General features: G+C 43.6%; 1 protein-coding gene across 1 annotated transcript in view; it reads right to left on the bottom strand.

The window, feature by feature from the left end:
* Nucleotides 1–17,065, bottom strand: part of col7a1 (collagen, type VII, alpha 1) — a 320,662-nt gene that overhangs the window by 98,752 nt on the left and 204,845 nt on the right. The window contains exons 71-75 of the mRNA XM_059943970.1: nucleotides 15,241–15,276; nucleotides 13,688–13,792; nucleotides 11,169–11,231; nucleotides 4,068–4,103; nucleotides 663–698 (exon numbers count right to left, since the gene is read on the bottom strand). Of these exons, the coding sequence (XP_059799953.1) occupies nucleotides 663–698; nucleotides 4,068–4,103; nucleotides 11,169–11,231; nucleotides 13,688–13,792; nucleotides 15,241–15,276 (276 nt within the window). The remainder of the gene's footprint in view (nucleotides 1–662; nucleotides 699–4,067; nucleotides 4,104–11,168; nucleotides 11,232–13,687; nucleotides 13,793–15,240; nucleotides 15,277–17,065) is intronic.

Raw genomic sequence — 17,065 nt, forward strand, 5'->3', positions numbered from 1 at the left:
TTGCATTTACCCTATCTACACCCCTCAATTTTGTATACCTTCATCAAGAGTCCCCTTATTCTCCTATGCTGTTTGGGAGAAAGTTCCTACAACAGAGTGTAAAGGAGAACAAAATGATTGTTACTCCAGATCTGATGCAGCTTAAAAAACATAATAAGCAGAAAGAACAGAATAAAAATAGTAAATATAAATATAAAATCAATTCTATAAACACCATGTAGAAGTAGCTGTTCTATACATAGATAGATTGTATGTACATAAATTGACACTAGGTTTAGTATCTAACGTGAAAGAAAAGTTCTGGTGACAATGTGGCACTCCCTCAGTAAGGCACTGGAAGATTGCCCAGCTCATGCCTGTAGAGTAGGTTTTGACCCGGATGAGGGGACCCTACCACAGCTGTTATGGAGTCACTAAACCAGCCAACACTCTGATGAGATTACCACTGACAAGGCTTTGTGATTGTCAGGTTGGCACTGGAACCATGATGGCAGTTATGGGCTGGCCCCAGCCCAGTCCTCAGAATGCATTGGTCATTGACGCAAATGACACATTTCACTGTATCTTAATTCTTTTAATCTTTGACTGTACAGATGCTGATGGATGTATAGTGCTCTTCCAGTATTTAATATATTAACCATTACAAAGCTTGAGGTACTTACTTTCTGACCTTTGAAGCCCAACTCTCCTTTCTCTCCCTGAAAACACAAGAGACAGATACTTGATTCATGCAAAGAACATCAATAGTCAGAGGAGTTTCTATCAGCCTTCCAACATGAAAAATATCACATGAGCTGTTACCACCATCCAGGCCATGTCCTCTTCTTGCTAATACCATTAGGCAGGAGGTCCCTCACCACAAGGTGAGGAACAGTTTTAACCCTAAAAACTTGACTTGTCCATCACCAGTAAAGCCCTCCCCACCACTGAGCACAATTACATGAAGCATTGTTGCAGGAAAGCAGCATCCATCATCAGAGATGCCTGCCACTCTTCCTGCTATGGCATCAGGAAGAAGGTACAGGAGCTTCGGGACTCACACCACCAGATTCAGGAACAGTTACTACCCCTCAACCATCAGGCTCTTGAACCAAAGGGGATAGATACAATCACTCAGCTTCATTGAAGTGTTCCCACTACCTGTGGACTCACTTTCAAGGATTCTTCATCTATGTTCTTGCTATTTATTGCCTATTTATTTATTTATTATTATTATTTTCTTTCTGTATTTGCAGAATTTATTCTCATTTGCACATTAGTTGTTTCTCCATCTTATTGTTGAATTATTTTTCATTGATTCTATGGAGTTTCTTTGTGCTTACAGTGAATGCCCTCAAGGAAATGACTCTCAGGATTCTATATGGTAACATATATGTACGTTAATAATAAATTTACTTCCAACTTTTTTTGAACTGTCAAGCTCCTGAACCTGCATGGATAACTTCAATTACAGTACTCTGAACTGATTCTATGATCTGCAGACTCTGGTTCAAGGACTGTTTACAGCTTATGTCGAATATCGTGGACGTGCTAAGTTGGCACAGGAATCTGGCGACACTTGCAGGCTGCTCCCAACACTTCCTTAAGTGTGTTGGTTGTTAACACAAACAATGCACTTTGCTGCATGTTTCGATGTACACATGGATAAATAAATCTGTCTAAATCTGTTCACTATTATTTTTACTTTGTACAATGTCTTCTTCTGCACTTTAGTTATTTGTCAGGCTTTGTTTATGCACAGTTTTTTGTAGAATTTTGTTGTATTTTGTTTTTTTTCCTGCGCATGTCTGAAAGAAAATGAATCTCAAGGTAGTATATAGTAACATATATACTCCGTGGTCACTTTACTAGGTACGGGAGTGGAACCCGGTGTGGTCATCTGCTGCTGTAGCTCATCCGCTTCAAGGTTCAACGTGTTGTGTGTTCAGAAATGCTCTTCTGCACACCTCTGTTGTAACGTGTGGTTATCTGAGTTACTGTCACCTTCCAGTCAGCTGGAACCTGTCTGGCCATTCTCCTCCGACTTCTCTCATTACAAGGTGTTTTCACCCTCAGAACTGCAGCTCACTGGGTGCTTTTTTGTTTTCCTTTCCACCATTCTCTGTAAACTCAAGAGATTTGTTATGTGTGAAAAATCGGTAGTTTCTGATATACGCCATCTGGCACCAACAATCATTCCACGGTCACAGTCACTAAGGTCACCTTTCTTCCCTATTCTGCTGTTTGGTCTGAACAACAACTGAGCCTCTTGACCATGCCTGCGTGCTTCTATGCACTGAGCTGCTGCCACATGCTGGGTTGATTAGATACTTGCAATAATAAGCAGGTGTACAGGTGTACCTAATAAAGTGGCCACCAAGTGCATGCAGTTTGACAATAAATTTACTTTGAAACTTATAGTCTTCTGTTTGCCTGACAACCTGTAGGGTTCACACCTGTGTGTATGTCGGCAAATTGTTACGAACGGTGCTGCCTTAAGGCAGGGGTGTGTGGTACTGCTACCTTGAGAGACCATGTTATGCTCTACCATGCCTGGAGGGCAGTTAAAGGCTGATTGCATCAACAAGCCCCTGTTTATACAGTACTGTGCAAAAGTCTCAGGCACCCTAGCTATACACGTATATTTATATATACACACTCAAGACTTTTAAGTGTGCCTAAAACTTTTGCACAGTGCTGTACCTGAAGTCGTAGCTGCACGTGAATGAGTGAGAGACATTAACACTCAGCTCAAGACCAGTTTAGAAAGATCCTGGATACCACATTACCCAGCATCTCGGTGGCCAATTCACTGTATTGAGAGAACTGTATTGTTACCATGGATCTGTTACATGCTACAAACTGAGTGATAAATATTGGCCAGTCCAAAGGAGGAAGTGAAATGGTTCAGAAATTCTCCTTCCCTTTCTCCTATGGTTTGTATTCTGCTCCTGTGAATATCGACATGTCCTTCCAGTTCAAAAAAAAATCCCTCTCCCTCCCCTCTTCTTCTACTTCCCAGTCTGGCCTCTTATCTCTTCTCACCTGCTTATCACCTCCCTCTGGGTCCCCTCCTCCTTCTTCGCTTTCTCCTGTGGCCCACTCTCCTCCCCTCTCAGATTCCTTGCTCTCCAGCCCTTTACCATTCCTCTCCACCTCGCTTCACCTATCATCTTCTAGCTATCCTCCTTCCCCCCCCCCCCCCCCCACATTTTTATTCTGGCATCTTCCCGCTTCCTTTCCAGTCCTGAAGAAGGCCTCGGCCCGAAACATCGAATGTTTTCTCAGTCCCATTGATGCTGCCGGACTTGCTGAGTTCCTCCAGCATTCTGAGTGAGTTGGTTCAGCTGCTGCTACTAACTGCAGAAAGCCAATTAATATATTCCGACCCACTTTCTAGTGCAGCCCGTTTTAAGTACAACAGGTTAATGCTGTGACGTAGCCTCCTGTATATTGGTGAGACCAACGAAGATGAGAAAAATGCCTCACTGAGCACCTATGCTCTGTTCACCAGAAAAACCAGGATCTCTCGGTGGCCACCCATTTCAATTCTACTTCCCATTCCATGGCCTCCTTTACTGCTAAGATGAGGCCATGCTCAGGTTGGAGGAGCATCACCTTATATTCCATTTGGCTAGCCTCCAACCTGATGGCATGAACATCAATTTCTCAAAGTTCTGGTAATTGCCCCCCTTTTCACCATTTTCCCATTCCTGTTTCCCTCTCTCATCTTATTTCCTTACCTGCCCATCAGCTCCATCTTTTATCAGATTCCCCCTTCTCCAGCCCTTTATTTCTTTCACCAATCAACTTCTCTGCTCTTTACTTCACCCCTCCCCCTTTCATGGTTTCACCTCTCACCTACGACCTTGTACTTCTTTCTCCTCACCCCCCCCCCACCTTCTTGCTCTAACTTCTCAGCTTTTTTTCCCAGTCCTGACAAAGGGTCTCAACTTAATGCCACCTTGAACCAATTTACATCCATAATCAATTCATGAAAGCATAAGATTGCCAACAATAATTCCTCGATTGATATATTGAGCCCTTCCCCCCATTACCTAAGTGTAAAAAGAAAATAAAGGACTTACGCGTGGGCCTAGAGCTCCTGGAATACCTGGAATTCCCTGTGGAAAATAAACAGAGCCATTAACTTATAAAGGAACCTCACACACTCCTCAACTCACAGTCCAAAGGTCCCTCAGAAGGCCTTGAAAATATTAATTCCACATCCACTCGAGCTAGGCCTTTCAATATGCTGAAGGTTTCAACAAGATGCCCCTGTCATCCGTCTAAACTGCAGTGAGTACAGGGCAGAACTGTTGAACATTCTCCATATGTTAACCCTGTCATTCCAGAGACAATTCTTGTGAACCTCCTCTGGACCCTCTCCAATGGCAGCACATCTTAGATAAGCAGCAGCCCAGAACTGCTTACAATACTCTAAGTACGATCTGACCAGTGCTTTATAAAGCTTCAGTATTACATCCTTGCTTTTATATTCTAATCCTCTCAAAATGAATGTTAACATCGCATTTACCTTCCTTACGATCGACTCAACCTGCAAATTAACCTTTAGGGCTCCTGCACAGTGGCTCCTTAATCCCTTTGCACCTCTGATTTCTGAATTTTCTCCTGTTTAGAAAATACTCTACGCCTTTAACCCTTCTACCAAAATGCATAACCTTACACCTCCCTACACCATGTTCCATTTGCCATTTCTTTTTCCCTTCTCCTAATCTGTCAGCCCTTCAGCAAACACCCCGCTTCCTCAACACTGCCTGCCCATTCATCTTTCTTTGTATTATCTGCAAACTTAGCCGTGTGAAATTAGTGTACTTGCTAAATGAACCTTGTAGGTATCGCAGAGCAGAGAAAGCTGATGCATTTAATTGCTGCAGCCTCTTGGGGAGCAACAGTTCGTCAGTGACTCCACAATTTCTCCCACTCACTGTTCCATTTGCACCATGCCTGACATCTCAGGCAACGCCAATCACACAGCGCCGTGCACAACTACATCCAGTATACATTCCCAACATGGAACAAACAGACAGGCAATGGCACAAGGATGAATTTACACTCAGACATGGGACAACACTTGGGGAGAGATCGAGACGCTAGGACCTTAAGTTAACACACATATTAACACATCTCTACCAAAGGAGGTGTAAGGCGCTCCTTCCCTCCGCGAGCCTGCAAGTCACCCTTGGGCAGCTTTAGCGCCTGATCAGGGTCATATGAGAGCAGGTGGTGGATGGTCGTATGAGCAGCTGGTGCGTATCACAAGCCCTGGTTATGCGACCACTGACACCAGGCAGACCATCTCTGAAGAGTATTGATAATGACTGGGGTTATCTTTCTTGTAAAGACACTGCCCAGAAGAAGGCAATGGCAAACCACTTCTGTAGAAACATATGCCAAGAACAATTATGGTCAAGACCAACATTGTCCACATCATAAGATACAGCTTCTTTCCAGCTGTAATAAGACTGCTGAACAGATCCTGACTTGCACTACCTTATTTTCCCTTTTCTATTTTCTAATTATGATTTATAATTTAAATTTTTATTATATTTACTTTGATTTGTACTTCAGGGAGCGCGAAGCGCAGAAACAAATATCACTGTGATGATTGTACGCTCTAATATCAATTGTTTGGTGACAATGAAGTAAAGTAAAGCACATACTGAATGAACAAATGAACCTCCACCAGGGAAAAGGATTGTTTCTGACAGAGGACTTGAGTCTTATTAGCTACATCAGACAATACTAGGTAAAAGGAACTATATTACTAACACTTAAAAACTCAGACACACAGATCTCTCTACTTACTGGGTTAACAGTCATTGGGACCTGCATTAAACCAATAACAGATAGTTTAACAATAATGGATAAGGTTATTCATTATGAAATCTGATTCCTTTTCTCAAGCACAGTTTTTTGAATTCATTAATTTGCAGGATACGGGTAGGGCAAGTCTTGCTATTGCTGTCTACATTTCACAAGATGGTTGTGGGTGTTCTCTTCCTGAGAGTTTGTGGTTCTTTGAGAGACAGAGAATTAGAGAAGTACAGCACAGAAACAGGCTCTTTGGCCCACTTAGTCCAGGCCAAAACCCATTTAAACTTCCTACTCTCCCATTGTCCTGTACCTGGACCATTGTCCTCGATACCCCTACCATTGATGCAACTATTCAAACTTCGCTTCGAAGTTGAAATTTCGCTTGCATGCACCACATGCTGTGAACTCATTCCACGCTCTTTTGATGCACAGAGTGAAAAAGTTTTCTCTTATGTTCCCCTTAAACTTCTCACCTTTCAACCTTAACCCATGACCTCTGGTTATAGTCCCACCCAACCTCAGTTGAAAAAAGACTTCTTGCATTTACGCTATCTACAAGGGGTGATGGATAAGTTCGCGGCCTAAGGTAGAAGGAGTCAATTTTAGAAAACCTAGCACATTTATTTTTCAACATAGTCCCCTCCTACATTTACACACTTAGTCCAGCGGTTGTGGAGCGTACGGATCTTGGACCTCCAGGAAGTGTCCACAGCAGGAGTGATTGATAAGTTCGTGGCCTGAGGTAGAAGGAAATGAATTATACAGCTCTCATCACATCACATGCAGTTCAACTCTTTGAGTGATTATGCAGAGTTTGTTAATAATTCATCTACTTCTGCCTTAAATCACGAACTTATCAATCTCCCTGATGAGTTATTAACTTCAAACTTTCTGCATAATCACTCAAAGAGTTGACCTGCATGTGCATGTAATGAGAGCTGCATAACTCATCTCCTACCTCCTACCCAAGATCCACAAACCTGCCTGTCCAGGTAGACCTATTGTCTCAGCTTGCTCCTGCCCCACTGAACTCATTTCTGCATACCTTGACACCGTCTTATCCCCTCTTGTTCAATCTCTTCCCACCTATGTTCATGACACTTCTCATGCTTTGAATTTTTTCAATGATTTTAAGTTCCCTGGCTCCCACCGCCTTATTTTCACCATGGACGTCCAGTCCCTATATACCTCCATTCCCCACCGAGATGGTCCTGAAGCTCTTTGTTTTTTTTGGATTCCAGACCTAAGCAATTCCCCTCTACCACCCCTCTCCTCCGTCTAGCGGAATTAGTTCTTACTCTCAATAACTTTTCCTTTGGCTCCTCCCACTTCCTCCAAACCAAGGGTGTAGCCATGGGCACCCGTATTGGTCCCAGTTATGCCTGTCTTTTTGTTGGCTTTGTGGAACAGTCCATGTTCCAAGTCTATACGGGTATCCGTCCCCCTCTTTTCCTTCGCTACATCGACGACTGCATTGGCGCTGCCTCCTGCACGCATGCTGATCTCATCGACTTCATTAACTTTGCCTCCAACTTTCACCCTGCCCTCAAATTTACCTGGTCCATTTCCGACACCTCCCTCCCCTTTCTTGAACTTTCTGTCTCCATCTCTGGAGATGGCCAATCTACTGATATCTACTACAAGCCTACAGACTCTCACAGCTACCTGGACTATTCCTCTTCCCACCCTGTCTCTTGCAAAAAGGCTATCCCCTTCTCACAATTCCTCCGTCTCCACCGCATCTGCTCTCAGGATGAGGCTTTTCATTCCAGGATGAAGGAGATGTCTTCATTTTTTAAACAAAGGGGCTTCCCTTCTTCCACCATCAACTCTGCTCTCAAATGCATCTCTCCCATTTCCCACACATCTGCCCTCACCCCATCCACCCGCCACCCCACTCAGGATAGGGTTCCCCTTGTCCTCACCTACCACCCCACCAGCCTCCAGGTCCAACGTATAATTCTCCGTAACTTCCGCCACCTCCAACGGGATCCCACTACCAAGCACATCTTTCCCTCCCCCACTTTCTGCTTTTTGCAGGGATCGTTCCCTACGCGACTCCCTTGTCCACTCGTCCCCCCCATCCCTTCCCACTGATCTCCCTCCTGGCACTTATCCTTGTAAACGGAACAAGTGCTACACCTGCCCTTACACTTCCTCCCTCACCACCATTCAGGGCCCCAGACAGTCCTTCCAGGTGAGGCGACACTTCACCTGTGAGTCGGCTAGTGTGGTATACTGCGTCTGGTGCTCCAGGTGTGGCCTTTTATATATTGGTGAGACCCGACGCAGACTGGGAGACCGTTTCGCTAAACACCTATGCTCGGTCCGCCAGAGAAAGCAGGATCTCCCAGTGGCCACACAGTTTAATTCCACGTCCCATTCCCATTCTGATATGTCAATCCATAGCCTCCTCTACTGTCAAGATGAATCAAACTCAGGTCGGAGGAACACCTTACATACCGGCTGGGTAGCCTCCAACCTGATGGCATGAACATTGACTTCTCTAACTTCCGTTAATGCCCCTCCTCCCCTTCTTACCCCATCCCTGACATATTTAGTTGTTTGCCTGTTCTCCATCTCCCTCTGGTGCTTCCCCCCCCCCCCCCACCCTTTCTTTCTCCCTAGGCCTCCAGTCCCATGATCCTTTCCCTTCTCCAGCTCTGTATCACTTTCACCAAACACCTTTCCAGCTCTTAGCTTCATCCCACCGCCTCCGGTCTTCTCCTATCATTTTGGATTTCCCCCTCCCCCCACTACTTTCAAATCTCTTACTATCTTTCCTTTCGGTTAGTCCTGTTGAAGGGTCTCGGCCTGAAATGTCGACAGTGCTTCTCCTATAGATGCTGCCTGGCCTGCAGTGTTCCACCAGCATTTTGTGTGTGTTGTTTGAATTTCCAGCATCTGCAGATTTCCTCGTGATAACTCATCTCCTTCTACCTTAGACCACGAACTTCTCAATCACCCCAATGAGTTATTAACTTCAAACTTTCTGTATAATCACTCAAAGAATTGAACTGCATGTGCATGTAACAAGAGCTGTATAACTCATCTCCTTTTACCTTAGGCCACGAACTTATCAATCACCCCTGCTGTGGACACTTTTTGGCAGTCCAAGATCCGTATGCTCCACGACCACTGGACTAAGTGTGTAAATGTAGGAGGGGACTATGTTGAAAAATAAATGTGCTAGGTTTTCTAAAATGGACTCCTTCTACATTAGACCACAAACTTATCAATCACCCCTCGTATACTCCACATAATTTTGTATACCTCTATAAAATCTCCTCTCAATCTTATACATTCCAATGAATGATGTCCTAAACTATTCAATCTTTCCTTTTAACTCAGGTCCACCAGACCTGGCAACATCCTAGTAAATTTTCTCTAGGTAGGGAACCAAAACTGCACACAATACTCCAAGTTAGACCTCAACAATGTCTTATACAATTTCATTGTACCATCCCATCTTTCTTTACTGAAGGAGCTCCCACAGTAATGGCCAGAATCCCACAAGCGACAAGGAAGGGTGAAAATTTTCCAAACCGGGACGGTGTGTTTGTGTGACTTGGGAGAAACTGTGGGTGGTGGCATTTCATTCCACTTGCTGTCTTCACCCTGCCCAATGGTCAAGATTATGGATTTAGGGAGTGCTGTCAGAGTAGGCCAGGTCAGTATCTGCAAGGGTTTTTTTTTAGCTGATGCACACTACAATCACTGTATGCTGGTGGAGGGAATGATGAGTGGATTCCCTTCAGTCCACAAGACATGGGAGCAGAACTAGGCCATTCGGCCCATTGCGTGTGCTCCATCATTCCATCATGGCTGATTTATTATCCCTCTCAACCCCATTCTCCTGCCTTCTCCCCGTAACCTGTGACATCCCTAATAATTAAGAACCTACCAACCTCTGCTTTAAATGTGCCCAATGATTTGGCCTCCACCGCCGTCTGTAGCCATGAATTCCACAGATTCACCACACCCTCTGGCTAAAGAATTTCCTCTCTATCTTTATTCTAAAGGGACGACCTTCTATCCTGAGATGGTGCCCTCTGGTCCGAGACTGATAATCTTCTCCCCATCCACACTATCTAGGTCTGGAGTATCCAATCTTTTTTTATGCCATGAATTCCTACCACTGTCCGTGTATCCTTGGACCCCAGGTTGGCAACCCCTGATCTAGGCCTTTCAATATTCCATAGGTCTGATTGAGATCACCCCTTGTTCTTCTAAACTCCAGCGAGTACAGGCCCAAAGCCATCAAATGCTCCTCATACATTAACCTTTTCATTGTCGAAATCATGCCCATGAACCTCCTTTGGACCCTCTCCAGAGTCCATTGCCAGTCAAGTGGGCTGCTTTGTCTCGAGTGGCACTGAGCTTCATGATTATCGGAGCCACAGTTTCTGCTGAATTTTGAATTCCTTCATGCTGTCTCTTGACGTAGCCTTGAAAGATACCTGGTAATTTTTTTGTGCGCCCTGCAGGGCAATAAACTTCAATTTTAGGGGTGCACAATACTGTGGCAGATGCAGCAAGGTAAGTGTGCATTCAATTCAGACCAGAGAGGCCTCTGAAGATCATCAGCTATTTGGGGATGCAGATTACAAACAAAGGATTCTGGGCTGACACTTGCTATTGGTCTGTTACTTAACGAATTCTGAAGTATTATTGGCCTTTAATGAGTAGATTCTATTGGCTATTAACATCTGTACTATTGTAATGTGATTGGTGATTGATCATAAAAATAATAAATTTGAACATACTCTAGATTACCAGTTGGTCAATATCTGTATCGAGCTGATCAACCTCTGCATAAAAATTGTTCAGACTTTTGAACAGTTTGGTTGCAGGGACTATGTTGTTCTTCCTGTTCACATGTCACATGTAAATAAATTGTGAGTGAGGAAAAAGTCCGAGTTTTCAGAATCTAATTAATCAGTGGTGCAGCTGTTAGTGGAACGCTGTTACAGAGCCAGTGACCCAGGTTCAATTCTGCCACTGTCTGTAAGGAGTTTGTACATTCTCCCTGTGACTGGATGGGTTTCCTCCAGGTGCTCTGGTTTCCTCCCATATTCCAAAGTCGGTTGATTAGTCACATGGGTCTTGCTGGGCTTGTGTTGTACCTCAAAGTTAAAAATAAATGATTGAAGTGTGCAGAGCCAGGATGCCTGAATATGGAGTTCCCTCTACTCTGCACAAACACAACTCTGAAGAATGGACTAACCCCCTCATCCACGGCCCTGTGCTGCATTAAGATCTCTCTAGGGCCACCACGCTTTGAGAACAGGACATTCTTGTACTAGCACCTCACCAGAATTAGGATGGTTCAAGTAACCAACGTTTCTTACCGGTGTTCCTGGGCGTCCTTGTGATCCTGGTATCATTGTATCAAGTCCTTTGACATAGACGACCTGCAAAGTTACAAAAAAACAAGCTCCTGGTTACAGTTCGGTCTGCAGTTGTGGAGACAGTAGAAGAGAGTTAACGTGTTAGGACATAGAATAATACAATACTAGACAGACCCCTCGACCCAACTGTTAGATGCTAACCAATATTCCGATTGAAGCTAGTCCCATTTAAAGATTAGCATTATTTGTCACATGTACATCCAAACATACAGTGAAGTGCATCTTTTGCATCAAATCAAATCAGCGAGGATTATGCTGGGCAGCCCACGAGTGTCACCACGCTCTGGGGCCAACTGATCTCCTCCAGCACTTTCTGTGTGTTGCTCCAGCTTTCCAGCATCTGCAGTGCCTCTTGTGTTTGTGACAAATAAAACTAATCTCAATCCTAATCCTTGAAGCTGAAAGGAAAATAAGCCCCAAATAAAAATCTTAATTACAAAGACAATTATGAATTAACTAATTTTAAAGCTTTATGAACTTGAAGCTCTTAAGAGAATTGAACTGTATAGCAAGTGAAGAAGCACTCTTACAGTCCGTCTTAAAGCAGCACATCTAAAAATTAATCTTCTGCTTCACACATTAGATGAGCTATACAGGAATGTGTGCAGAAATTCAATCAGATAAACGGAGGCAAAAGGTCAGCCCCGATCATATTTAATGACAAAGGAGCGTTGAATAATAGATTCCTACAGTAATGCTAGAAAGTTTGTGAACCCTGCAGAATTTTCTATATTTCTGCATTAATATGACCTAAAATGTGATCAGATCATCACTCAAGTCCTAAAACTAGATGAAGAGATACTAAAACTAGATGAAACTAGGAAAATAACAGAAAACACTATACTATATTTATTTATACAGAAAAATGATCTGATACCACATGTGTTTGTTGGAAAAAGTATGTGAACTTTTGCTTTCAGTAACTGGTGTGACTCCTCCTTGTACAGCAATATCTTCAAACAAATGTTTCTGGTAACTGTTGAACCATCCTGCACATCGGCTTGGAGGAATTTTAGGCCATTTCCCCTTACAAAGCTGCTTCAGCTCTGGGATGTTGGTGGGCTTCCTTGCGTGAACTGCTTGCTTCAGGTCCTTCCACAGCATTTCTATAGGATTAAGGTCAGGACTTTGACCTGGCTATTCCAAAACGTGAATCTTCTTCTTTTTAAACCATTCTGTTGTTGATTTACTCTTGTCTTTCGATCATTATGTTGTTGCATTATCCGACTTCTATTAAACATCAGGTGACAGACTGCTACCCTGATGTTCTCCTGTAAAATGTCTTGATACAATTTTGAATTCACTGTTCCCTCACCAATTGCAAGTTGTCTGGGCCCTGATGCAGGAAAGCAGCCCGAAACCAGGATGTTCCTTCCACCGTGCTTCACAGTTGCAATGAGGTTTTGGTGTTGGTGTGCAGTGCCCATTTTTAACAATTAATAAATGAACAAGTATAATGTTTTTTGTGTTAATTATTTAATTGAGTTCTCCTTATCTAGTTTTCTGATTTATATGAAGATCTGATCATATTTTAGGTCATATTTATGCAGAAATAAGAAAATTCTACAGGGTTCACAAACTTTCCAGCACCAATGTATTTCTATATATATGGTGTTCAATGCATGCACTAAACCACCACATTGTTGTAAAAATTGATCCAACTCACTAATGCCTTTCAGAAAAAAGAAATGTGCCCCCTTCATCCAATGTGGTCCACGTGTGACTGCACACTCACCAACATGGCTGTTGCTAACCTGTTATCTTGGTTCATGGGCGATTAGGGACAGACAATGTGTCCAAAACTTGTCAACAAGTTCACAGCGTTAAGAAAGTGTATGTTATGTTGACCTTCAATAGTTGGGGGGGATTAAGTTGAAGATCCACAAGGTAACGTTGTAGCTCTATAAACCCCTGGTTGGACCACACTTTGAGTATTGTGTTCAGTTCTGATTTCCTCATTATAGGAAAGATGTGGAAACTTTGGAGGAGATTTACCAAGATGCTGTCCGGACTAGAGGACACGTCTTATGAGGAATGGTTGAGTGAGCTAGTGCTTTGCTCTTTGGAGCGAAGAAGAATGATATAGAGTGGAAATCTGAAGACATTTTACCAAGTTGAAAATGGCTAATACAAGGGGGCATAATTTTAGGGTGTTTGGAGGGAAATATAGGGGGGGAATAACAGAGGTAGATTGTGTGAAACATGTTGGTAGGGACGTTAGTAGACAATAGGCACATGATTGAAAGAAAATTTGAGCACTATGTGGAAACAAAGAGTTAGATTGATCTTAGAGTAAGTTAATACGACAGCACAACATTGTGAGCTGAAGAGCTGAAGGACCTGTACGATGTTGTAATGACCTATGTTCTAAACAAGTGAAAAGGTATGAGTCACATACTGGAAGAGGATTCTCCCTGTTTCTTAAAGTGGACAGATTTTACAGATAAGATGCCACCTACCGGCCCAGGTGGACCTTGAATTCCAGCTAAACCAGGCAAGCCTGGAGGTCCAATAAGTCCTGGTAATCCAGGTTCACCACGATCACCTTTGACTCCATCTCGTCCCTGGATGACATGAAGTCAAGAATAAATAAACATTTATGATCAATCTGTGCTCTTTCCAGATACCTATACAATGCTTATCCCACTGGTTCAGCAGCAGAGTCAACAAGTCACAGGTCTGATCCACAAAATTACAGTGCATAGAAACAAAGTAAGGCCATTCAGTCATGGCTGATTTGCTTTCCTCCTCAACCCCATTTTCCTGCCTTCTCCCCATAACCACTATACAAGAACCTATCAATCCCCGCTTTAAATATACCAAATTACTTTGACTCCACAGCGATCTGTGGCAATAAATTCCACAGATTCATTGCCGTCTAGCTAAAGAAATTCCTCGTCACCTCTGTTCTAAAGGGACGTCCCTCTAATCTGATTCTGTTTTCTCTAGTTCTCGACTCCCCCACTATAGGAGACATCCTCTCCGTGTCCACTCTGTCAAAGTTTTTGGTAGGTTTCATTGAGAGCTCCCCCTCAGTCTTCTAAACTGCGAGCGCAGGCCCAGAGCCATCAAACTCTCCTCATATGTTAAACTTTTCATTCCCGGGATTATTCCATGAACCTCCTCTGGAGCGGGTGCCTGGTCAACCAGCAGCAAAAGTTGAATCCTACAATTTAAGGGGAGGAGACATGCTCAACATTCTCTCTCCAGGTTATTTCATGAGTTGGCTGGAATTTTTATTGGATACGGGATCAAACAGTTTTAGGGACCCAATTTGTTGATAATGTCTTGACGTCTATAAATACTCACTGTCCATATGCACATACCTGGAACAAAGATCCGTCCAGGGCCCAACATATCAATGCAACTATAAGGAAGGCGCACCAGCAGCTATATTCCATTAGGAGTTTCAGGAGATTTGGAATGTCACCAAAGACTGCAGCAAATCTCTGCAGATATACTGTGGAGAACATTCTGACTGATTTCATCATCATCTGCTATGGAGGGGCCACTGCACAGAGTAAAAAAAAAGCTGCAGGAAGTTGTAAACTCAGCCAGATCCGTCATGGGCGCTAGTCTCTCCACCGTGTCTCAGAAAGGTGCATCCATTGTGAAGGACTCCTCACCACCAGGACACGCCCTCTTCTCATTGCTACCATCAGGAAGGAGGTTCAGGAGCCTGAAGACAATTGCTCAGAGTTTTAGGAACGGCTTTCTCCCCTCAGCCAATAGATTTCTGATGGACACTAAACACTACCTCACTATCTCTTAATATTATTTCTGCTTTTGCACTATTTTTAATTCAACTATTTAATATAGACATAAATACTTGCCTTCTCCCCGTCACCTTTGACACCCTTACTAATCTATCAATCTGTGCTTTAAATACATGCAGCGACTTGGCCACCACAGTCATCTGTGGCAATAAATTCCACAGATTCACCAGCCTTAGACGGTTTAAATCATCTAGGCCTTGCCACAGCTTATTCTGACTACTGTAACACATACATACGTTTCTTGGAGTTTCTCCTGGATCACCTTTTTCACCCTAAAAAAAGAAACAAATAGAGGTGAGTAGATGAATAGCAAGCCAGCGTGCTCTCGGTTGCATACCTGATGGGGGGGGGGGGCATGGTCGTGTACGGGTTAATCTAACGTGCCAGTGATTGGAGTCCATTGATTTCTGCGTGGGTACCCTCCGAGTGCTGCAGTTCCCTCCCACCTTCCAAAGATGTACTGGTTAGCGAGTTGTGGGCATGCCATGTTGGTGCCGAAACCATGGTGACATTTGTGGGCTGCCCCCAGCACGTATCCAAACTGTGTTGGTTGTGAGTTCAAACGATGCATTTCACTGCATGTTTCGATATTTCAATGTACGTGAGACAAATTAAACTAATCTTTTAATCCTTCAATTATATTGGGGAGATGGGAGCAGTAATTTCACCCCATTCATTTGAGACCACACGGAGTTATCAAAGATTTACAGTACTGTACTGCTTTGGGGCTGTGGCACCAGGTAAGGTCAAAACTCGTCTACCTGTTTTCCTTTATGCAGAAGTCATATACCATGGAAACAGGCCCTTTGGCCCATCTGGTCCATGCTGACCAAGATACCCACCCATTTACAAAAGGACCCATTTTTTAATAGGCTATGTGTAACAGGCAAAGCCAGCTCTTTACCGACACGCCCATTTCCCTGAAGGGGCTGAGCTGCCTCTTCAAATAACTGAAGCCTGTGCTGCGGTAGTCCAGCATGCTGGAGTTCCAGGATTAGGAATGTATCTAATTATCTGGGATTAAGAATTAGGATTCAAGGTATTGTACGGAGGAGCCTCTGCATGGAATTGAAATAAGCTGCAGAAAGTTGCAAACTCAGGCAGCTCCATCATGGGCACTAGCCTCCCCCAGCACACCTTCAAGAGGCAATGCCTCAATAAGGCAGCATCCATCATGAAAGACCCCATCACCCCTGGTTCTCAGTGCAGCCATCAGGAAGGAGGTACAGGAGCCTGAAGACACACACTCAATGATTCAGGAGCAGCTTCTTCCTCTCTGTCATCCAAATTCTGAATGGACGTTGAACCCATATTCTGCCTCACCACTTTTTTGTTTCTATTTTTACACTACTTATTTAATTTAACTATTTTTTATATATATATATATACACTTACTGCAATTCACCTTGTTTTTCTATTATTATGTATTGCACTGTACTACTTCTACAAAACAACAAATTTCACGACATATGTCAGTGATAATAAACCTGATTCTGACCTTGATTCTAATTAGGACCAGTGACAATGGTTGGACAATAACGCAAGTCAGGATGGTCTGCACCTTAGAGAAGAACTTGGAGTTAGCAATGTTACCATCTGACTGCTCCCCATGCCCCTCCAAGAACGAGAAACTGGGTGCTTGTTAGACGCTATTGAGAGGCCTGGTGACTTGCTGGAGGGGACCTTATAGACTGGGCACTATGTAATTGGTTTACTGTCCAAGGGACTACAGCAAAATTTAACAGCACAACAGCTTACCACAGGCTAGAGTGAGTCAAAATGTCTTTGATTGTTAGGAAAGGTTTTGAGGAAAATGGAGCTAGCTTAGATGAGCATCTTGGTTGCCATGGATGCACCAGGCCGAAGAGCCTGTTTCCACACTACGTTACTCCATGATTCTTTGACACAATTCGGAGATTAGGCCTCCGCTCTGTGCTCAAAGGTCAGCAACGTGGATGTGTGACGAAGCGTCCAAGCGTGTTGTGCTGTCCCAGTTAGGTGGTTCCTGGGATCAGATGCTTGTACGAGCAGGAGGCGAGAGGCCTGGACTTCAGGGTCCTG

This window comes from Hypanus sabinus, chromosome 19 (assembly GCF_030144855.1).
Source record: "Hypanus sabinus isolate sHypSab1 chromosome 19, sHypSab1.hap1, whole genome shotgun sequence".
NCBI lineage: Eukaryota > Metazoa > Chordata > Chondrichthyes > Myliobatiformes > Dasyatidae > Hypanus > Hypanus sabinus.